Consider the following 24340-nt stretch of genomic DNA (forward strand, 5'->3'; position numbering starts at 1 on the left):
GTGAATGTCAATTTCATTAGGATATGAACAGTCTCGTAGAAGACTAGAAAACTCAAAAGCATTTTTATTTCTTTCTCAGGATAGAAATATCTAACAACAGCTTTACATTTGCTTAGGGGTCCGGCTCCATGGCTAAATGGTTAGCGTGCTGGCCTTTGGTCAGAGGAGTCCTGGTTTCAATTCCACGCAGGGTCGGGAATTTCAACCATCATTGGCTAATTTTGCTGGCATGGGGGCTGGGTGTATATGTCTTCATCATCATGACACACAGGTCGCTTACGGGCGTCAAATCAAAAGACCTGCACCTGACGAGCCGAACATGTCCTCTGACACTCCCGGCACTAAAAGCCATACGCCACTCCATTTCATTTGCTTAGGGAACATAAACTGTACATTAGTGATTTTGTTCATTGGTATGCTAGTAGCATGACGAATATAAGACCAAGTGTGAGGACTCAGCCATTATAACATGGTAGTTTGTGGTCCCGCCACTGCAAGCACTGCAAGCAATTATATCCAACATGTGCTCCAGTAGTTTGGGCAAGCCGGGTAAAGAAAAGAGCGGGAGACATTACTGTGCGAGTTATTTCGGCAAATAATTTGAATTTTCTTTGCTTTCAGTTCCTAAACTCAGCTCCCTGTGTGTTGTGTACTTCAAGCACATATCTTATGTGGCTTGATTTATGTAACAGTTCAGCATGCCGTACTGCTTTGTGCCTAGCTGTAAGTCAGGCTATGACAGTAGTTAATGATATGCAATTTTTTCACCACCAAAGCATATAAATCAACTTGGAAAAATGGGCCAGAACTATTCCGCGGATGGATACAGAGTTAACACCAAATAGCAGAATTTATCATGTTCATTTTTCTGATGATTTTATTTTAAAATCAGATATTTTTATAGTGAATGGTGAAAAAGTGGATATCTCTTGTGAGATGGAAATTACTTCTCAAGTAAGATTAAGTTCCGTGAAACTCACAACAGGTACGTTGTTAATCACTCTTCTAAATTTATTAAGTGTTTGTCCTGTGCCCATTCCCTATGTGAAGAATAATCAAAGTAATTTTTCAATTCTCACCGAAATACAGTAGAAGACTATGGTTCAAGCCACGGTTAGCTACCGTGGTTCAAGCAACAATGAAGTGATTTTAACACGTCCTTCGTAAAGTGTATGTGACATTCTTTTCCAGGCTGAAAAAGTAATTAATGGAAAACTGAACTAAAAATCGATGTGGGGCGAAATATTTTTTGACTGTATCGTCTCCATAGAAAACATTTCAGCTGATCCATCAGGAGCTGGCTGTTATCTTCAACATGTTATGGATATAATCCCCAGACTTGCTTATTATCTGAGGTGTCAATTTTTCTTCAGAACGAAGAAAATCAGGTGAGATTCACAATCTCGAACATCCGCCAAATCTTCACGCAAGCTTTCGGATAATCCACTGACAAATTGAGTTGGTAAGTAGAATATCACCTTTAAATAGTTTATGGGTGTTTGTATTAATATGCAGGGAGTTATGTGTTTTTTTTTTTTTTTTTTTTACAGTATCTGTATATGTACACTCCAGTAACCTGTACCTTCCGCAAAATGTGATGAAGGCCGTACCTCTTATTTCCATGTATGACTTTTGCCATTGTACCCTGCCGTGGTATTTTAATTGTAATCTCTCTCTTTTTTTTTAAAAAAAAAGGCAGTGTATATTCTTATCAGTTACGGAGTAATACATTTCCTCTGGCATCATTCCTAGCGCTGCCTGGCGGGGCGCGCTTGAACTTGAGGAGTCCACACACTTGTTCTTACATTCGCCATGCTAGTAGTGAATTCCACGGATATACAGTGAAGCCAGCACGCACGCGCACGCACACACACACTCTCTCTCTCTCTCTCTCTACAGTCATCAGTTCTGTCTGCATTAACTCTTGCGAACTGAGGTGATGTCATGGAGTTTCCAAGTGGTATACTGCAATTGTGCTTTAGTTATACATTTACTATAATTGATAAGTACTGCATTGAACAGTTTAATAAGAAATATGCAGGAGCTCACATTGTCTACCACGACTAATGTTTGTAGCTAGGAGTGTAGTATCTGTTCCTCGTGCCGTACCTGCAAGACTTCTCAGCAGACACAGATTTTTTTATTTGCTTTACGACACACGGACACAAATAGGTCTTGTGGTGAAAATGGGACAGGACAGGCCTAGGAGTGGAAAGGAAGCGGCCGTGGCCTTAACTAAAGGTACAGCCCTAGCATTTGCCTGGTGTGAAAATGGTGAAACCATGGAAAACCATCTTCAGGGCTGCCGACAGTAGGGTTCGAACCCACTATCTATGCTACAAAATGAACTGCACTGGAAGATTTTTATTGTAAATCAAGAGAATTACGGAAATGTCATTTTACAGTACATTACATTTAAAATAGCCTACTATGTATGCGATTCCATACTGTACTTTCGTTACACTCTGTCAATTTACTAATTTACATAAATAACATGTTGATCAGTCAATGTATGTGTAGGTTACTTAGTCCTACCGTAGCCTACCATATGATAGATACCAAAATTCCATAATCTCAATTTAGCGGCCACCTGAACTACCGTATTTACTCGCGTATTAGAACCCCTTTACATTTTCCACTTTCACAGCCAAAAAACTAAGGGGGTGGAGGGAGGGAACAATGTGATAACCTCATTTTGTACAGTGAAAACACGACTTCTAAACTATAAAGAGCTATAAACTGTACATGCAGAGGTGCCAACCTTTGAAGTGGATTATCAGTAATCGCCCTCCACAACCCAAGAAAAATTTCAAGTCCAAAACATGCTCTTTACTTCTTGATAATGACACCCCTTTTGCCCTTCCGTCCAGCAATCTATTTGAAAGTACACTGACTGAGCAAATGTCATGGGATAGCGGAGCACTGATGTGCAGGTGTGTTGTCTGCGCACCACACGCCCCCTGTGCCAGCGGCAGTTGTATATGAGACCTTGTGAGCTGTGGCTGTGCATATGACAGGTGTAACATGGAACGTCGTCGTGTGCTGACACCGTTCGAACGGGGTATGGTGGTCGGTGCCCGACGGATGGGAAGTGCGATTTTGGAAGTGGTGCGGGAATTCGGCTTCACACGATCAACCGTGTGCAGGGTGTATCGTGAATGGTTGAATGCAGGTGTCACCGTCCACATCAGACAAACGACCGGCTGTCCAGCCACCCTCGATGACCGTGACCAGTGACATCTGAGACGGATTGTCAATAGTGAAAGACGGGCAACTGTGCAACAAATCACGGCTCAATTCAACACAGGCCGTGCTAGACACATCTCCCAGTGAACAATCCATAGGAACATGGGTTCTATGGGGAATGGGAGCCGGCGCCACACACGTGTGCCACTGTTAACCCAACGTCATCAGGCACAACGACGCGCATTTGTCACCAGTCACCAGGGATGGACACTGGAACAATGGCATAACATGATAGGGTCAGACGAATCACGACTTCAACTGCACCATGCTGATGGGAGGTACCGTGTATGGCGCAGACCACATGAAGCAATGGATCCTGCATCCCTCGAAGGTGTGGTCCAGGGCGCTGGTGTGTCTGTTATGGTATGGGGTGCATTTTCCTGGTATGGAATGGGGCCCCTAGTTGTTCTGGAAGAGACCTTGAATGGTACGTGGTATGTTGAGCTGCTCGGAGACCATCTCCACCTATTTTTGGCCTTCCAGCGCCCAGACAGTTCTGCGGTGTTTCAAGATGATAACGCGCCGCCACATCGCTCCCACATCGCCCGGGAATGGTTCCAGGAACATGCAGCGGAGATCCAATGACTCCCATGACCACCCAGGAGCCCCGATATAAACCCTATAGAGCATATCTGGGATGTCCTGGAACGCAGGCTCCGTGCCATGGATCCTGCTCCCACGAACAGACCAGCATTGGCGGCCGCTCTGCAGAAGATTTGGTGTCAGCTGCGTCCAGAGGACTACCATGAACTTGTCGACTCACTTCCACGGCGTCTCACTGAATTTAGCAGGGCCAGAGGAGGCCCAACACGCTATTAGGTGACTATCCCATGACATTTACTAAGTCAGTGTATATCATAATACACAATAACGTTTGCACACAACCTGTTACTTCTGTGATAAAACATTCCTTGTAGCTTGTTTTTCATGCAGCAGCTGCTTTCCAGTGTAGTTTTTCTTGAAGCAGCCTTCCCACTCTGATGACGTTTTTGTCTTCTGAACCATAAGCAATTCCAGTGCAGATACGCTTTAATGTAGGCCTCACTTCTTTCTCATTCTTTCTGTCAACTGCCAGGTACTCTTAGCGTAGCAAATACAAAATTACAGAAATATTTATAATAGAGAAGATCAACACCAGAGCTCCTTCATTCACAATTAATTTCACAACGCTTATGGGTAGCAAAAAGAAGTCACGATTGAATGAGTATCGCTGCCAACTCACAAGCATTAAAACTAGCATGATTTAGGAGAAAGGCTCGAAAGGATTGAACATTTTTCCTTCTTTTCTATTTTCCTGTAGAAAATTATTTTTTCGTGATAATGACAGCTTTTCCGTAATTATTTCCCCTTGGACCCTAATTCCGTTAAACATGAGGTGAAATCCGTAATAATTAAGGACAATCCATAACAGCTGGCACCTCTGTACATGTAAATATTCTACACTATTCCTTAACAAACTAATGATTGTATTCTGTTTTTACCAGCTATTTACTTTGGAAAACAGTATTTCTAAATTTAAAAAAAAAACAAATGGTGAACACAACTTTTAGGCCTACATATAAAGTAAATAAAGTCAGTTTTAATTAGTCTTATCACGTCATTTGTTTCATCTCATTAACACTGATGAGGTTGACGTCAGGAAGGGCATCCGGTCAGGAAAACTCGCTATGAAGATTATTCACTTCATACTCGACCCCAAAGAGAAAACGAATAAGAGTATCGTATTACTGCATTATGCAATATTAATCGAAATAATTTAATGGCCAGTCATTTGTCTCTGTCAGTTGAGCAGTAGGCCTGATCACAGATTTCATTTGAATTATCTTCTTGTGCTGCCAACTTCCCTGCTACCGGCGTGTTGTCATTCCACGTGAAATCTTCACTGCCATTTTGTCAGCCATACACTGCCATCGAGAGCATTCAAGATCCCATCTTTTTAAAACTTTAAAAAATAGTTTCATTCCTGACTATGGAGTCCAAAAAGTGAGAATCTATTTGTAAATGGTTTCTGGAGATTGTGCCTTATTTCCAGTTTGTGTTTATGTAACTGAAGCCACACCTTCCGAATAAAGCTGTGCTGTAGAAAGCATACCAGACACACCAGCTGACAACTAGCATATTTTACGAGTTGTACTCCCCTATGTAATACATAGTGACTGGAAGCATTCTTTGGATAACTGCAGCTGTTAAATGCCAAACCTTTATTTTTAAGTATATTTCATTCTTGTTCTCTACATTTATCACATTAGGATTTACCTAAACAGTTGTAATTGAGAAAAGAAAGGCTCCATTGTTTAGGTTAGCATACCTGCCAACTTTATAAAACCAAAAATCAGGAGATTTTGATATGAAAATCAGGAAAAATAAGGAGATACAATTGGTCAAAACTGCTTACTCTACATGTCTTGCGCAATACAGTACTATGATATATTTATAACACTTGCTGTCTCAAAGCCCGAATGCTGCTATACGAGGCTACAAGGCTAAAAATTACACATCTCTATTCCCTCATAGGAAGTATGTGAATGAGATGATCGGTCTCTGATAAGCCTTCCGAAAATAGTATGAATTCATGCTCCACATGTGTGAATCAGTCATGCCATTACTTAGCAAATGCATAGTTTAATATATTGCATCAAGCGCCCGTGTGATTGTGCAAAGCGCAATGCTATTTGTATCAAATAACTAGCTGATGTACCCGTGCTTCGCAACGGAATTCTCAGAAAGACTGTCCTTATAGTTTTCCCAACTGAAGTCAACAGTCAACATAGGTCGTTACAATGATGTCGCTATGAATGTTGCGGTTAAAAGCAATGCTGTCATATGAAATATTCGATAAAATGAAAAACAGCACATTTTCGTATTTTTAACGAAAAGTACTACGGTGTCGATCTAACAGTGCAAAGTTCCAGAGCTAGAATGATCAGGATGCAAACAACTGCAAACACTCCTGTGTAACTATTCCATTTAAGTGTGCACACTGCTCATTCCAATCACTGCCTCAGAGTAGGGATCAAACAGTTGGAATACTATGATGATCCAGCGTGTTACGTACCAGTAGTATCAGAAAATTTATGAAGCAGAGGAATGGCATGCTAAAGCAGAGAGATCTCTAAGGCCGCGAGCACACCGAGCGCTCTTCGCATAGTGTGTCGCGTGTAGCATGAAATGCTATGCACAGCGCAAGGCGTGCTTGCTGTTCACACCGAATACTCTACGCTGTGCTCTCAGCTTAGTTTGGTGCGAGGCGTTTTAGGGTGGTCACAAACTAATGCCGTTATCCAAGTACACTAGAAACAGTTTACTGATTGATAACAGTTACCTAAAATTGAAAATTAGGAAAAAGAATCGAAAGTGGGTTCATGAATTTAATGAAGAAGGAATTACTTTCAGAGAATTCCATCGTTTGCACAGAGATGCAAGACTTTATCGCGATAATTTATGATTACTTAAGAATGAAAAAAAAAATACCTTTGACCTTCCAAACCCTGCAACTGAAATGTGGCATCAAGTAGCAGAGAAGTATTGGGAGAAATTGAATTTTCCGAAATAACTAGGAGCACCGTGCAGCAAACACGTGGAAATTAAATTTCCGGCTAAATCACGCTCGTTATATAATAATTATAAAGAGTATTTTGCAATATTGTTACAATTAGCATACACAATTAATCATCGTAACAAAAGTCGAGTAAATGTATGACAAATATAATTAATAAACAGAAATATTTACTTCCAAGCCCACTACTAGCCTGCAGAGTGATATTCTTCATGTTACCACCCTCCATTGGCAAAATTATAAAACGATATGACAGAGCCTGGGAGATTCTATGCACTTTGTCACAAAGTGTCCGGCTACGTGGCTAAATGGTTACCGTACTGGCCTTTGGTCACAGAGTCCCGGGTTCGATTCCGAGCAGAGTCGGGAATTGTAATCATAATTAATAAATTGCATTGGCACGGGGGCTGGGTGTATGTGTGTATTTATAATAATTTCATCCTCATCATGATGCAGGTCATATACGGGCGTCAATTCAAAAGACCTGCACTTGGCAAGCCGAACTTCTCCTCGGACACTTCCGACACTAAAATCCATACCCAATTTCATCCTGTCACAATGTTAAGCCCAGTAAAGTGTGACAGTAGAAGTAATATTGCTGTATATGCTTACTGTAGGAATGCGATACAACTGTTGTAGATACTTAAGTCCACTTATTTTGCAAAACAGTTACATTTTTACAGTTTTTGTGTCTTGGGTTCCATATTTCTTCTCTTTGAAACACTGCATGAATAATTTCTTCTTCCATAGATTCAGAACCTGCTAGGTAACGCTAAGCAATTAACCAACACTGCGCGTTGCCTGGCGCTTCGCTTAGCTGTAAGATAGGCGTTCAGTGCAGCAGAGCGCGGACGGTGTGAACACCTGGATTACGAACAAAGCACTGGTTATGCTTAGCGTGACGCTTAGCGTTGAGCAACACGTGACACACTATGCGAAGCGCGCTCAGTGTGCACGCGGCCTAACTCATCGACTACTTCCCACCAATATTCAGGCAGGCTGTTATACTAGATAGCATACCTGCCAGGCAGGTATGCAGCAGTAATCCCACCTATCGGAGATAAATGGCAGCAGAATACACAACAATGGTCAGCGTAATGTTATTTTTGATCAATTTTATGAGCTTTCTTTATTGCAGGCTTTCACATTTAGCTTTCTTCCGACTTTGTGCTATTAGAGCATCTAACGTAAAGTGAGTCGTCCTTTCTTTCATGACTCCCTCTTGTGTATTATTCAAGCGATCGTTCCTTCACGACTTTTTCCTAATTCTTCACAATTTAATCACCATCACCAATATTATTATAGTTGGTACGGTAAAACTGAATAACATATAAATAATCGGAAATTGTATTCTCTGTAACTTATGTTATGTAGTACTTTTCGAGATGACCAATAAGATAGGTAATTTAAAATTAAATTTTAACACATTTCCCTAAACTACAATTTTGAACAGGATGAATAAAATTATGTACAATGTAGTTCCTTATTTCCTGATTTCACATAGGCTACCGATTTTCATTAAATTCTGTTCACCCATGTTCTCGTACCTCAGCACTGATATGGACTTAGCAACAAAAATCCAAAATCTTTATGTCGCACCGACACGGATAGGTCTTATGGTGATGATGGGGCAGGAAAAGTCTGAGTGGGAAGAAAGCGGCTGTAGTCTTAAGGTACAGCCCCAGCATTTGCCTGACGTGAAAATGGGAAACCACCGAAAGCCATCTTCAGGGCTGCCGACAGTGGGGTTCGAACTCACTATCTCCCGAATACTGGACACTGGCAGCACTTAAGCGACTGCAGCTATCGAGCTCGGTTAAAAATACAAATTCACGAATATCTCTGTTATCATAGCCGGTACAGTAAAAATGTTTAAGATATAAATGATAGAAAATTTAACAACATGTAACTTTAGTTATGTAGTATTTATCAATAGGGCCAAAAATAAAATATTTGACGATTACATTTTAAGCCTACCCCTAAACTACCATTTCACTCAGCGTGAATAAAATTATTTATGGCCTAGATTGTAGCGAATTATTCCCCGGCATTACATACCGAGTTTCATTAAATTCTCTTCAGCCATTTTCTCGTGATGAGCGTGCGTACATACATTCATACAGACAGAAATTACGGAAAATTAAAGCGTACATTTCCCCCTTGTTACTATGGTCACGACTGGCACGGAAATATCATTCTTTTTAAATTCTGAGCAATGTACAGACAAAACTCATTTTATTTATACTGAGATAAATTAAAATTAGTCAGAATTGTCTCCAAAGGGCTCCTAAAATCTCTAAATAAGTCACTAGTCGTTATAATTGAAATTCTGTCACTAAATTACTAAAAGAGACTCCATGTCTAGGGACTAGTCTCTAGAATTGACTAGACTGATGTGAACTGTGAACGAACATGAACACGCGAGAACGAGAGATTGACAATCGATATATGCGTCGCGATATACAGGTTCAAACAAACATCGCACATTCACGCACATTTCTCGCATTAATAAACGCCGATATTTTGTTTGAAAGCGGCCAATGAGCAAAGGACTTCTGGCCACTGGCATAAAAAAGCTCAAATGGTGGCATTTGAAAACAAATGTTCCAAATTCACCAAAAAATAATCTAAAATCAGGAGAAATAATAGAGTAACCGGGAGGCGGAAAGAACTGTCGAAAGTCGGGAGTCTCCCGTCTAAATCGAGGTTGGGTATGTATGCTATAAGTGCCCGGATAGTGTTAGAAGTTCCACGACTGAAAGAATAAACATAAATAACAGGAAAGCTTGCCGTATTTATGGATATCTACAGGTGTGGCAGTAATGCGTTTTTATCATCATAATGCTCAATTTCGTAAAATCGTTGCCTCCGTTTTTTATTAAAGCATAGTATGTTTTGTCTGGCGTCTCCAAAATTCGTGAAGAAAGGTAGTGGGAAAGTAAAATCAATAACATTATTCTTCTATTTTGTTAGGTACTTTGCCGAGTAAAACAATCATTATGACTGGATTGTTTGTATCGTGCTTTAAACCTACTTATCTAAAAAATGACATATCGGCCCGAGTTACAAGATATTAAACAATCACTTTGTTAATAATCTCTCCTGCTAAATTAAAAGCAACAACTGTGAATATTGCTGAACTAAAGTACTGGCACGCCCCCAATGAAGGGGATCTGCATGCACCATTTTTACCGTATATCCTGTCATTCTTAAATCTCTGTCAGTACGGTACCTGGAATGAACTCAGGCGCCCGAGAATGGCAGCTAATTGTGCTAACCATTACGCTGGCCGACATTCTTAACTACAAAATATGGCATGAGTGATGCATGCTTGCATACATTGCGTGGGTCGGACACGAAACTGTTCACCTGTATGTGCGACGCCAGAGCTGCAGTTAGTCTACCGCTATAGAGGCTGACATCTCTCAAGTACAAAACACAGATGCATCGCATGAATTTTGACGCTTTTGCACTGCGCAGGTCGTACAGACGAAACTATTCGCAAGTTTGTGCGATGTCATCAGAACTTCAATAAGGCTACTACCCGCTTTGAAGTGGAATCGTTTAGACGAATTACGTTGGAGGGGAGGGTCTTGTATGAGAGATTTATTCCCTTCATTATCTTTGTCTCAAAAATCTCTGGGAGCCTAATACACGAGGGGGTCTAATACACAAGCAAATAGAGTAACTGCCATATTTTTGGAAGAACAGGTGGCTGCCTTAGGCAGATTTCACTGTATTAATTATTGTATGGTATTAATGCAGAAACAATATAATATGCACACAATACACCATAGTTGACTCCCACCACAGATACACCCAACAGTAAATAAAATTGTCCACGAAGCATTGGCGATAGGAAGGGCATCTACCCCTACAACAGAACCAAAGCCACGAGTTTGCAGTTCACAACCGCAACCCCACCAAAGGGTGGGAGAGACGGCGAAATAAGACTCGTGCACAAACAACATGAACTAAAAAATAATATGTCACACAGCTTGGCATGGACAGGTAGTTTCTACAGCAAGATTATGTTCCATAAATTATAACATCACCTTTCAGGCAAAAGATGAAATGAGATGAGGTTGCTAGCTTAACACCTACCTCAGTAGGTTGTGTACTCAACAATGACCACATCATTAAATTTAGAAGTATTTCTTTAGAACAAAAAAGTAATACTTGCTCTCAAACACATGATCAAAATCTTAAGATTATTAAGATGCTTTATTAATGTGAATGTTTCATATTTAATCTGTTATTAATTGTTAATAAACCGGCATTTTGCATTCTGGTTCTAGAAATTGTGAATAAAGACACCAGGACTCTGTAGCTAAATTTGAGATTCTCCCAAGATAAACAGAATGAAGAGGGTAATCTAGGTACATGTAGAGTTTAAGACATATAACATAGAAATAGCCATCATATGCACAAACAGACCAAATGATATGGGATACTTACCACATTTTCTCTTCGATCCATGCTGCCAGAAAGTGTCGAACCTCAATGGGAAAGTGCTCGCCGTATACGGCTCGCACCTGTTGTAGTGCATCACCTTGTAATTGCTGTGCTTTTGTCCACAGCGACATTGGGTTGCAGTATGGATCCGAGCAACCTGCAAAAAGCATTATGCAAAAGATGAAATATATTACTTAGACTGAACGATTAGAGCACATGAAAATATGACGCATCAAGGAGCAAGAGTGGGTCACTACTGGGCCAGCAACTTGGCTACAAACAAGTAGGTATAAAAGGATAAGGTGAGAAGTCTTGTAAACCAATATGGTTGATTTATACATGATCTCATCTCACTGTACAGTGCTAAGTGCCAATCATGATGTTGATAGCCTGGTAATAAAGCACCTCAAGCAGGACTCAATTGCCATAAAATCACCTGCTCAATTCTGCTCATTACAGTTGCTGCCAATATTTCAAACAACTTAAAAGTAAGAGCACTGGTCCCTGGTGATATTTTATAGAAATGAAAACCATTATTTTTCTGCTTTCCCAGATATAAATGCTTTATTTCAATGAAAGTTAATAATATGGTGAGGGAAATAAGATAACTGATTTTAAGTAAACAAAAATTAAGAAGAGACTAATTTAAGATTGCTAAATGTGCTTTACAATAGAATAACAGATGTCACCCCCTGAAACTGAATAGTGATGTGTACTGACAGTTCAACACCTCTCAGTATCAGAAACAGTGTGACAGTTTTAGATAATTGCAATTACATAGCAGGTTACGCTGTGAGGACGAAACCGGTACTGAATAAAAAATGTTGTGCTTATATTAACAACATATTACCGGTATGTATTGAAAAAAGGTGGTTCAATCAAATTTCCCTCTATTGTATGTCAGCTATATATGCCCAAGATAGATTTGATTTACTCTGCCATCTAGTAAGCCTAGAGTAAAACGGAACGTAGAAACTGGCGAGCAGGCGACTAGATGGCATCAAATTAAAATGTGTACACACTGTAGCTGAAGCCATACGATTATGATGATTATCACCACCACCACCTACAACAGCAAGTTACACCTCACACTCATTCATCATAATAACTGACTGAGCACAAATCAAGTTCCCAAGGCTGCTGCTCCCCTCCAGAAAACCCACATGTGCTTTAAAAACCTCAAACTCTTCGGGCACTCTACAGGCATGCATAAAAAAAGATATTTTTTTTTACATATGATCCGCCCATGCATTCTTTTAAGGGGCCAAACTGGTAACACAACTTAATTCACAGCATATTTTATTTAAATTCTGGGCTATATATCCTTCAGTATTATGGTGACTAGAACCAAAAGTGAAAAGTATGTTGGTAGCACCTGACGAGCATGAAATTCCATTTGTAGAAGCTGAAGGAAGCTTTTGACCGTGAAAGCATGATCGAATTGTTAAATAGAGCGTGCTACTTCTGACAGGAATCAGTAATACTGTTACATCATCGAGAGACTATAAGCCCCCTTCGGTATTTCCTGGAAGGAACAAGTGAGTCAGACTGGGGACCTCCCAGCTGGCCAGAGGCTGCTCCTTGTATTATATTTTGGTCTGGTTTTCACACGGACTTTCTGAAACACAAAACTAGTTCCTTCTCCAGCCACATCCTCAAGATTACTAGAATCTCTAATTGTCTTTAGGTTGGGTCTATGGCGTTGTGTGCTCAACAGCCGCTAGATAACACCGTTGTCTATGTCTGTGGTAGGTTTCAGCGTTATCAGATCAGTACAGCTTACACTGTTGCACCATAAAGATGGCCGCGCCACACTGTTTACCCCAAGGAAGAACAGCGTTCCGTAATCTGTTTTTTGTGGTCTGAGTGTGTACCAGGAGCAAAAATTCACAGAAGACTTTCAGCACAATACAGGGACAATGTTTTGCCACAGCGAAGTGTTTACCAGCGGATTGAACAATTCAGACGGGGTCCCACAAGAGTGAAGGATGAGGAAAGATCCGGACATCCATCTGCAGCCGTAACTGATGCCCAATATTGAACAAGTGCGTGTTATGATCCTGAATAACAGACGACTGACTGGTGATGACGTGGCAAACCATATGCACAATTAGCCATGGTTCTGCATATGAAATCATGCATAACAGGCTTAACTTTCCCACGTCTGTTCGAAATAGGTTTCAAAACATCTCAATGAAGAGCAGAAGCTTAATCATGCGAGAATCTGTCAGCACCTACTGGACCGTCATGCTAATGAAGGTTAAACGTTCCTGAAAATCATCACAGGAGATGAAACATGGGTTCATCATTTCAAACCTGAGAGCAAACATCAGAGCATGGAATGGAAGCATGTGCTGTGGCAAAACATTGTCCCCGTATTGTACTGAAAGTCTTTTCTGAATTTCCGCTCCTGGTACACACTCAGACCACAAAAAACGTATTATGGAACGCTGTTCTTCCTTGGTGTAAACAGAGTGTGGCGTGGCCATTTTTATGTTGCAACAGCGTAGGCTGTACTGATCTAATAACGCTGAAACCTACCACAGACTTAGACAACGGTGCCATCAAGAAGCTGGTGAGCACACAATGCCATAGACCCAACCTGAAGACAATTAGAGCAAAATTGCAGATACTTATTGACTTGCCCTCATATGTGCTCGAGTAGTTCCCTACGTGGACCAGCCACATGGAACAATTATGTGAGCGACAGACTTCTCTGTAGTCAAGCCAAGGAACAGTTGTGTGTTGTGATTGCTAACAGACTGTTTTAATCTGTGCGCGTGAAGCTGCTGAGTTAACGGAATGAGCGAGAAGCAAAGTGAAAGGTGACCAGTCAATCAAGATTAAGGAACGGTCCCCATACCGGGTTAAGAGGGCCTGGAGACATGCTGTGAGGACTTTTGTCATCCATTCTCAATGTAATTGTGTGTGTACTAGTTGGGTCATCCTATATAAAATTAGATCAATATATCAGGCAGTGTTTTATTCATAAAAATATTTTGTTGTTACTTAATGTTAGGTACTTGGAATATCTTATCAAATAGGACAGTTGTGGTTAACTCTGCAGCACAATTACAAACAGGAGTTTGGGAACGGAACAAATACTGAATACAGGAAGAAGAATTAACACACATGAAAGCATCGACGCTGTACCAAATTTTTGTGTCAAGTATAGAAAATAGAGGTTATATTTGTAACTGTGCACATATCATTTAGCATACACGACATATACACAAGTCTTCCAACTTCTAATAGTATTATCACCTTGGTATAATGAGATATAATTGAATCGGCCAGAGATGAAAACCATTAAGTCAAAATTGAAAATTTTGTTATCATTCAGTATTCCTAAGTATTGAAGAAATGGCCTTCGAACAGCACAAGAAAGAATTACTTCAGTCTTCTCTTCATACCAGAAACAAATGCTACGTGTAGCGTGATCGGAGGAGAAAAGCATTCAGTCTGACTTTTTACCATTCAACGCCGCATTCCTTAAGTAATGATCGCCACACTGAAAAATCTCTGAACGTTACATTATTTCGCGGCATTTTCTGGTTGCTCATTGTTTACGTTAGGGAACCTGATAAGAAGTGTGTGCTACATGGGTATTATGTCTTCCAAAAGAAAAAGACAAGGCAATCTTCATAAGAAATCATCATAACGGATAAGATTTACCTTATTACATGTTATAAATCTCATTTTTGGTCCGTATTGAAAATTTACAGTTCAACAATCCACCTATTCAATACTTTTATTTCCACTTATAGTGGTTACATAAATAGACTCACAGTTAAATGGGACATGTTTCGCCCTCAATTAAGGGCATCTTCAGCCTGAAAACAATCAAGAGTACAACTAATATTAAAAGTGGAAGCTAAAAGTTTAGCCAGTTATTAAAATTCGGGACATAAAAATGTGAAAAATGATACAATATAATATAAAGATGCTAATGGAAACACTGTCAATGATTAAACTAAAATCTTGTTGGAGACTAAAACTTCTTCCATTAAAACAGTTCATTTAAAATGTTAGTGGAAAACCTAAGTGGTAATAACATAAAGCCAACGATATGAGGGCGTGAACATAAGCATAAACATGATTTTCATAAATATAATATGTCCAAGGCCGCTGATGAAATTCGTCAGCATGAAGTGAGACAGAAGCAACAGTTTAAAAATTGTAAGTGGCCCTTAGCACCGTAGGTAATACTATTGGCTGAAACCTTGCCAGGAAATGTCAGTAGATACTGAAATAATGTTTTCTGTAAGAGAAGGAAAAGATTAAATAAGAAGTAAGGAGAGAATTCGGATTACATAAATTGAAACAGACGAGGACTTACATGTTAGTTGAAAGTTGTTATTTATTATCTACTGTTGTGTAGGTTGCTGCCCTTCTGTTGGCTCTGAGTCTGGTGTTGTAACTGTGCTGAAGAGGCGGCAGTGAACTCGGAGGGGAAGGAATAGGGGAGTGTGGAAGGGAGGAGAGGATGGGTGGAGTCAATTGTGACGAGGCTGACAAAGGGGCGGAGTCAACCGTATTGTTGGAAGTAGGCTTAATATCTGTAGGTATGGGAGGAGTATTAGAGTATGAAGAATTAAATACATTAGGTATCCTAAATTTATTCGAACTGACTGACTTTAATAATTTTGGCATTAATTCATGTAACATACTTTTACTGTCCGTGGTTTCATTAAGATTTTGTTGCTTATTGTACGTCTGATCTAAATAGATATATAAACTTTCTAATTCGTTCAACATTCTCCCTTTTTCTATGTTGCTAATTATCACTAGGTCTCCCTCATATGCAAACTCATCGCTGAGTATTTCCTATGTTTTTCCGCGTTAACGTGTTCCATGTATCTTGCCATGAAACTTCTCCCAGTCTGTCCAACATATGAAAAATTACAACGAGTACATTTGAGTCTGTATACTCCTGATCCCAAATAACAATTTTTATCATAATTAACTTTTTTATGATTAAAGAATATGGACTGGTTAGTATTAGTAGTTCTGAAAGCTATATTAATATTATGTTTCTTGAATACGTTAGTAATCTGGTGTACAGCTGGATTATTAAAAGTGAATGTAGCATACTCAGTTTTTTTTTTTTTTTTTTTTTTTGTATCAGATTTGTGGATAACTTGTTAATTTTATTGATTAATTTGTTGATCATTTCTATTTTGAAACCATTTTGTTTAGCAAGGTACCTAATATAATTTAATTCTTTCTTCAAATTTTTGGGAGATAGAGGGATTCTAAGTGTTCTATAAATCAGACTGAAAAGATGCTTGTTTATGTGAATTCGGGTGCAAAGAAAAATTGTTTATAGTTGTAGATGATTGTATCGGTTTTCTAAATATTTGGAAATCAAAAGTGTTAACCTTACGCGTAACTGTTACATCTAAAAAATTCAATGAGTTATCGACTTCGTCCTCTTTCGTGAATTTCAAATTACGTTCGATTTCATTTAACTTATTTAAGATTTCTTGACTATTAGTGACATCTTTGTTTATGATTACAAACGTATCATCCACATATCTCAACCATAAATCAATTCCTTTAATTTTTGCTATTATTTCATTGTGTTCGATTGAATCCATAAATATGTCGGCAAGGATGCCCGATATTGGGTCACCCATTGCTAATCCATTCCATTTATAAATATTATTGTTAAATGAGAAGTAATTATTGTCTAACATGAAATTTAACAACCTAGTGAATTCTTCTACTTCCATTTTACTAAGATTACTGTGTTTACAAATATTATCATGAATGATATTAACAGTTTTCTCTGTCGGAATATTCAGGAACATATTCATACGAACACATCATCTGGTTTGGATGCACGCCAAATTGAAGCAAAATGTCAAAATGAAAACATTATTTCAGTATCTACTGACATTTCCTGGCAAGGTTTCAGCCAATAGTATTACCTACGGTGCTAAGGGCCACATACAATTTTTCAACTGATGCTTCTGTCTCACTTCATGCTGACGAATTTCATCAGTGGCCTTGGACATATTATATTTATGACAATCATGTTTATGCTTATGTTCATTCCCTCATATCGTTGGCTTTATATTATTACCACTTAGGTTTTCCACTAACATTTTAAATGAACCGTTTTAATTGGAATTTTAATGGAAGAAGTTTTAGTCTCCAACAAGATTTTAGTTTAATCATTGACGGCGTTTCCATTAGCATCTTTATATATTGTATCATTTTTCACATTTTTATGTCCCGAATTTTAATAACTGGCCAAACTTTTAGCTTCCACTTTTAATATTAGTTTTACTCTTGATTGTTTTCGGGCTGAAGGTGCCCTTAATTGAGGGCGAAACATGTCCCATTTAACTGTGAGTCTATTTATGTAACCACTATAAGTGGAAATAAAAGTACTGAATATGGTGGATTAAATTAAAACACCTTTATTGTTGTTGAACTTTAAGATTTACCTTACATAAACTAGTCAGAGAAAGATCAACGAGAAGGAAACAAGCGAAAATTGCAGGTTAGTAAAGCCAGTATAACTGACCATAAGTTGCCAAATACGGCAAATGAAAGGAAATCCTTGTAACGTTCCATAGTGGTGTTGGAATTTATACTTGTACAGGGTCTCTGTGGTTTTAATGTTACAAATACATTTTTAGACAATATATCATGCAAAATATTCATTATGAATGGATTTAAACCGCATTAAATTGACCACGCTGCTGAAAGGCATGAACTGATTTTGAAAATAGTTTATTAAATTAAAAAATGGCCTTCCACTCAAATACATCCTGAGTAGGAGCCCCACAATAAAGAACATTATATTAATGTTGTTGTTATGTTCTACTGAGGTAATAACATCTCTCTCCCTCTTTACTAAAAAGTAGTGAAAACTGGCTTAATGCTTTTCAGCTCCAGCCAATTCAATTCTGCAGTATGCCAGGCTGAGTGGCTCGGACGGTTGAGGTGCTGGCCTTCTGACCCCAACTTGCCAGATTCGATCCTGGCTCAGTCCGGTGGTATTTGAAGGTGCTCAAATACGTCAGCCTCGTATTGTTAGATTTACTTGCACGTAAACGAAGAACTGCAGGATAAAATTCCGGCACCTCAGCGTCTCCGAAAACCGTAAGAAAGTAGTTACTGGACCGTAAAGCAAATAACATTATTAGTAATTCTGTAGTATCTGCATTTTGTTTGATATATACTCTGCAAGATGGCAGAAAATTCTATTTTCTTGCATCTGAAACCTTGTGCTTTTATTGAAGTGGACATCTGACAGTAGACTGTACATGGCTGCAAGCTTTAAAGTTCAATACACTTTTAGGTACCCTCTCAGAGCCAGGAGCCGATCTGGTCGGCCGCTCACCATCAGCTGGAAGAGGCCAGAGCTCCGCCTCCACTCTACTACCGTAAAGTGCCAGGCCGTTTTCAGTGGAAATAAATGTATTTTAAAATTTGCGTATATCTACTGGTATATAGCAAATACTGGCATGAAATTTTCTACATATCGACTACATAGAATAAGCAACTGGTTTACAGTGATATGAAGAGTCAAAAACGTTTTACTGTTGATTTATAGTTGTCAATAACGTTTATTTTTAGGAAGAGAAAAACATTCTCGCACTTTCTCAATATCTACTTTGAAAAAAATAATTTACAATACAAAAGAATGTATGTAATTATGTATAATGTATTGCTAAGTACAATTCTATAGAATAACTAATTTGAACAAAAAATAAAAACATAAAAAATAAAAATTCAATCATATGTTACTATTCTCTGGACCACCTTTTGAGCAGACTAAAGCGGAAGTGAGAGTATAGACCAGGGGATGGCGCGGGCGACAGGGGCAGCGCCTACAGTGTTGTAACACGGTGGGCGAGGGGGCAGCGCTACTCAGCGAGTTTTGGCAATGATGCAGTCAATGCGGAGCTGCCATACTTACTCACTCAGTGGATGTCCTGAACACGTGGGTGCAATTCCAAACACAGTCTGTTTAAAACAGCAGCGACAGAATTATATCAATGTGCTTCGCTTTTACAAAAACAGTTTATGTGCGTATTGTGTGCTAATTCATAATTCTTGTAGTCTCCTGTACGTTTGTAGGTTTCTTCTTACTCATTATTGGATATCATTGTGCAATGGATCTGAACAAAAATTCACCAGACTGTTATCAGTTGAAGAAGAAACGCAAGATTTTTACGTCCGACGAGAGAAATATGATTCTGTCTATTTATAAGCATTTCCGAGCGAATAGTATTGACGGCGGGATTAGTTTACCTCGTGAACTGACCCCGGCTCCGATTCCGACTGAGGTGTGCAGCCACTCGATAGTGACACAGATTAATTACTGCCGCACAAGGTAAGCTGACGCTGAAACCTCCTGCATCTGTCTGTCTGTTAGGTCATCAGCCCAGAGGCTGGTTGGATCCTCAAATAGCACCACCAAAGGTTATGCGGTTATAAGGAAACCGCAAAAACCAATGGCAGCACCAAAATGAGGCGTACTAGGCAAGACGAGGAGTGAGGTAGTTTGCCATTGCTTTCCTCACTGGGTCAGAAAGTGCTATTGCAGCACGACTGACCCTACGAGCAACACCTTTCATAACACTCAGATGCACTAGTCGTGCTCCGAATGTCATTACTCAGCACCACCCATACCCCAGCAGCTTCCATATTGTCACAGCCATGGATTAGACTGGGACTTCGGTGGAAGCTACAGTTTACTCTGGCCTGTGCCAAGAGATGGATACAAAAATACTGTATCCACCAAGAAATGGCAGCAGGCAAACCTCCTGCATAATGATAATAATAATAATAATAACAATAATAATAATAATATGTAGTACATAATCCTCACTTCTCTCGCTTATTCATAAGTCGCCCGTGAGTAGCAGCTCATTTCAATCAGGAATCGGACCATATATTTAGATAATAATAGTGAATAATAAATAATAAAAGATTATATATATTCACAAATAATAGTAATAACTTAATGAATGTAATGTTTACTGTTTATGTCCAAAGAATTTGTTCGGAATGCTTTAAGCGTGAAATTGTAGTTAGTACGTTAAAATTGTGAAAGCCTCCGTGGCTCAGGTGGCAGTGCGTCGGCCCCTCAACGCTGAGTTCCGTGGTTCAAATCCCGGTCATTCCATGTGAGATTTATGGTGGACAAAGCGGATGCAGGACAGGTTTTTCTCCGGGTACTCTGTTTTTTCCTATCATCTTTCATTCCAGCAACACTCTCCAGTATCATTTAATTTCATCTGTCAGTCATTAATCATTGCCTCAGAGGAGCGAGACAGGCTTCGGCAGCCGGTTCAATTCCTATCCTCGCCGCAAGATGGGGCTTCATTTATTCCATCCCTGACCCGGTCATTGGCTGGAAAACAGTTTGTAGGTTTTCACATTTAAAATGTAATTCAGTAAATTAATTGTTTAAAGATGTAAGCCGTTAAAAAACTGTATGGGATTCTAACACGCATACGTTAATGTATTATTTTAAATTCATTCGAGGTTCAATCCATGATCTGTGCTGTATTATGGTGATCTGTGCTGTATTATGGTGGTGGAGTACAACTTTGAATCGCGCGCCGGCTCATTTGGCAACCACGGCGAGTGTGACGAGACAATGATGTCACTTCCGCTTTAGTCTGCTCAGGTGGTGGTCCGGAGAATAGTAAAAGCATGACAATATTACTCACCGATAAAATTCGCTTGTAAAGTATCGATGTATGGCAAATACTGACAAGAAATTTTCTACCTGCGGACAACATAGTATAAAAGTAATTCTGAATTATTAAAAAAAAAAAAAAAAAAAAAAAAAAATATAGTTGATATCATAATTTTTGTTTTCAGCAAAATCATTTTCTCGTGTTCGGTTCTAGTATCTATTTGAAACAATTTTAGAATACAACAGAACATACATAATTAGGAATTCTATAATGTGCTAAAGCCCTGATTTGCTTTGGCGTACCAAGCAACCGCTGCTCAGTTCGGAGACCTGCAGTTTACGAGGCGAGGCATGGTCAGCAAGACGAATGCTCTTGGTCATTCTTGGTTTTCTAGACCGGGGCCGCCCTCTCACCCTCAGATATCTTATCAATTGGAATCACTTAGGGTCACTTAGATTGAGTGAACCTCGAATCAACCCACAGGACCAGGCAAATATTCCTGACTGGGCAGGAATAGAACCCATGAGAGGCATGAGAGGTAGGCACACACTTGGCCCACGGGGACTGGCATTTACGTAATGATAGAGGACTATATGTGACTAAAGAAGTTCCTTTGAAGGAGACAGGAGGTTGTGGAATGTTGTCGGGTTCACTGGGACAAATTTCCACAAAATGTTCTGTAGGGACATCATCATCTTCGTTATAACTAGTTTCATCTACCACCATATTCAGAGTCGCTTTAGTGACATTAGAAACAATTAAACGTCTCTTCTTTAGCTGTAGTGATTCCGCGGGCGTGTCCGGTATAATTTTGTCGCTACTCTCTGAACTAAATTCACTGTCGCTATGCAATAAATCATCCGCGTTAACTTACCATTGTTCCAAATACTACATTAATTTATCGTTATCAATACTTGCCGAAAAATTATCACGTGAACAACTTGCCATTTTGCTGTCACTAATCCACTCACTGCAAGGAGCAATCTCTTACTGACCGGTTAGCGGTATTTGTAAACACAGGAAACGACTCTTGTGAAAGCTATAACACCCTCTTAGAACTTCCAAAGCAAGGTCAGGCACACATTAATGTGTAGCCCCTTTACTACAGGTTGTAACAGAAGTATGCACGTCACTATAGGTGGGCTCAAAATTACGTACATCACAGAATTTTAAGCCGGCCGATGTAATCGGCTCTGGCAACTTCCAAGTGGATTTTTAAAGGCTGACCAGATCGGATTTGGCAATTTAAAGGGCGGGTGCTCGCACTACCACCTAGCACCAAGAGAGTTAAGACAATGTAACACTTGGAGAATGAAACTGATTGACTTCTCAGAAAACTGAAGCAGAATGGATAAATACAAATGAAGATGAGTCTCATAGTGAAATAAGTCTAAAGAATCAAGAAACAGATTATACAAACTAATATATTACATAATTTCCTGCAATCATGTTTCTCATCCAAAATTTGAGTTTTCTGGTTGTAGTGGCATAAAAGCAGACTTCGATGAAAAGTCCAATTTAGCAGAATATTTCAAACCATTAACAAGAGACGACACATTCCAACTTAATTTAAGACATGATGCTATATTGGCTTTTGGGCTTATGCGCGTCAAGAAAATCGGGCTGTGAAAGCATCAACAGCAACATTAATTTAACAAATTAACGGTAATTATTGTTCCACCTTATCGATACAATTTCTTGTGTGCCTTCAGCAAGTTTACAAATTAGTAGTAGTACACATTTCGTTTTAGGTATTATAAATATCATCCCCTACAGATATCTTCGTTTAGATAAAAACGTTAAATGTGCTAAGGCATAGTCTTCTCATAATCTTAAAAACATACTTGACTACTTAAAAATATTGGAAAAAGGCTAAGGGGGAGGAGGTGAAAGAGAGGACTTAAAAACTATTACTAACTACAAAATTTACTTACATAAACTGTTACAGTTTATCACAATGTTCATCTAAAAAGTTCTTGTATACTCTTGTACACTGTGATCAATAAAAAACGAGGGTAAAATGTGTCTTCTTATTGCACAGTGTTCTTGAAAAACTCATTAGCAGATCTCAAAATTGACGAGACTTTTATTTCATTGTAGAAAAACAAAGGCTCGTGCCAGCTAAAAGTGTGGGACCTTCCATAATTGGTCATTATGAAATTATATTTTGCTATTGATAAATTGTCAAAGTTTACATACATAGTTTATGTTCATAGTAACTGTTTTGTAACATCACACCTCTGAAAAATTGTGCCTAAAAAAAAAAATCAATCCCATCTGTGCCTCAAGTTCCTTCATTCTCCAAAAATTCAAAATTGTACCCCAACTGGTATAATACAAGACTAATAAAATTCAGCCCTTTCTTAACCGCCTAACCACCAACGTAACACCACCTCTGGTATACACTAAAAAATATACCACCTATGTTGAATATGTCCTCCTGAGGAAAGGAGGACAGAGCTGGGTGCCCTTCATTCCTCCTAAAAGGAAGCAGATCTGGTATGAAGTAGATCTAATCATCTATGAAATATTAGTGAACTGTATACTCATAATTACCTGATATTACACTGACAATTACACTTTGTATGAACACGCACACATCCAAGGTAACAAGAACGAGAGCAATTCTGCGACGTCTTCTCTGAAGCGTACTACTGCCTATACTGATATGTGCTGAGGTGACTGTCAGCCTCCTAGTATACTGTTACGTGTTCACTTGGCTGCCAGCCTTCTAGTTTAGTGTTACATGCTCAGGTGGCTGCCAGCCCTCTAGCATACTGTTATCTGCTCAGGTGGCTGCCAGCACTCTTGTATACTGTTACATGCTCAGGTGACTGCCAGCCTTCTCAAGCCCACTTCAGTATTTCCTGGAAGGGATGAGTAAAGCTTGTTGTACATTATCAAATTTTTGTCAAATTCAAGACTTCAAAAGAATTTTCAATACTTCACAAGTTTACTTGTCAATTCACTTACAATATTTCAAAAGACTTGAGAAGTCTTTTAAAAGTCTTGAAAGTGAATTAGAACATGATCTAATCGATCAAGTCTCTGACAGAATTTACCAATGGAATTCAAGTATTAACTGTGTGCTAGGTTGCTAGGCATGCTGGGATTGTCAGGAACAGGAATCAAAACAAAAAACAAAAAATGGCTTCGTCTTCATGACCGAGGGATACTGTGTGTGTATTACTTGCTAAGTATGAGGCACACCCCTGCCTATATTCATTGGCCCCTGTAGAGTACCGCAATAAAATGAATAAAACGGCAGCGAACGAGGAGATTGCTAGGGAAACATCTCGAGGAAGTGGGTACCAATTATGCTTAATACCGTACGGTAACCTATAAGCAAATATAAACGCTATCAGTAATGTTCGATTCATGATGATCTTCACATATTATTATTATTATTATTATT

General features: G+C 39.2%; 1 protein-coding gene across 3 annotated transcripts in view; it reads right to left on the bottom strand.

Annotated features, from left to right (window-relative positions):
• Nucleotides 1-24340, bottom strand: part of Stat92E (Signal transducer and transcription activator Stat92E) — a 522273-nt gene that overhangs the window by 425619 nt on the left and 72314 nt on the right. For all 3 annotated transcript variants that reach the window (XM_067140262.2, XM_067140261.2, XM_067140263.2), the window contains exon 2: nucleotides 11261-11414. In XM_067140262.2, coding sequence (XP_066996363.1) covers nucleotides 11261-11388 — 128 coding nt within the window. In that variant the 5' untranslated portion in view covers nucleotides 11389-11414. The remainder of the gene's footprint in view (nucleotides 1-11260; nucleotides 11415-24340) is intronic.

The sequence above is a fragment of the Anabrus simplex genome, chromosome 2, assembly GCF_040414725.1.
Source record: "Anabrus simplex isolate iqAnaSimp1 chromosome 2, ASM4041472v1, whole genome shotgun sequence".
Taxonomy (NCBI): Eukaryota; Metazoa; Arthropoda; class Insecta; order Orthoptera; family Tettigoniidae; genus Anabrus; species Anabrus simplex.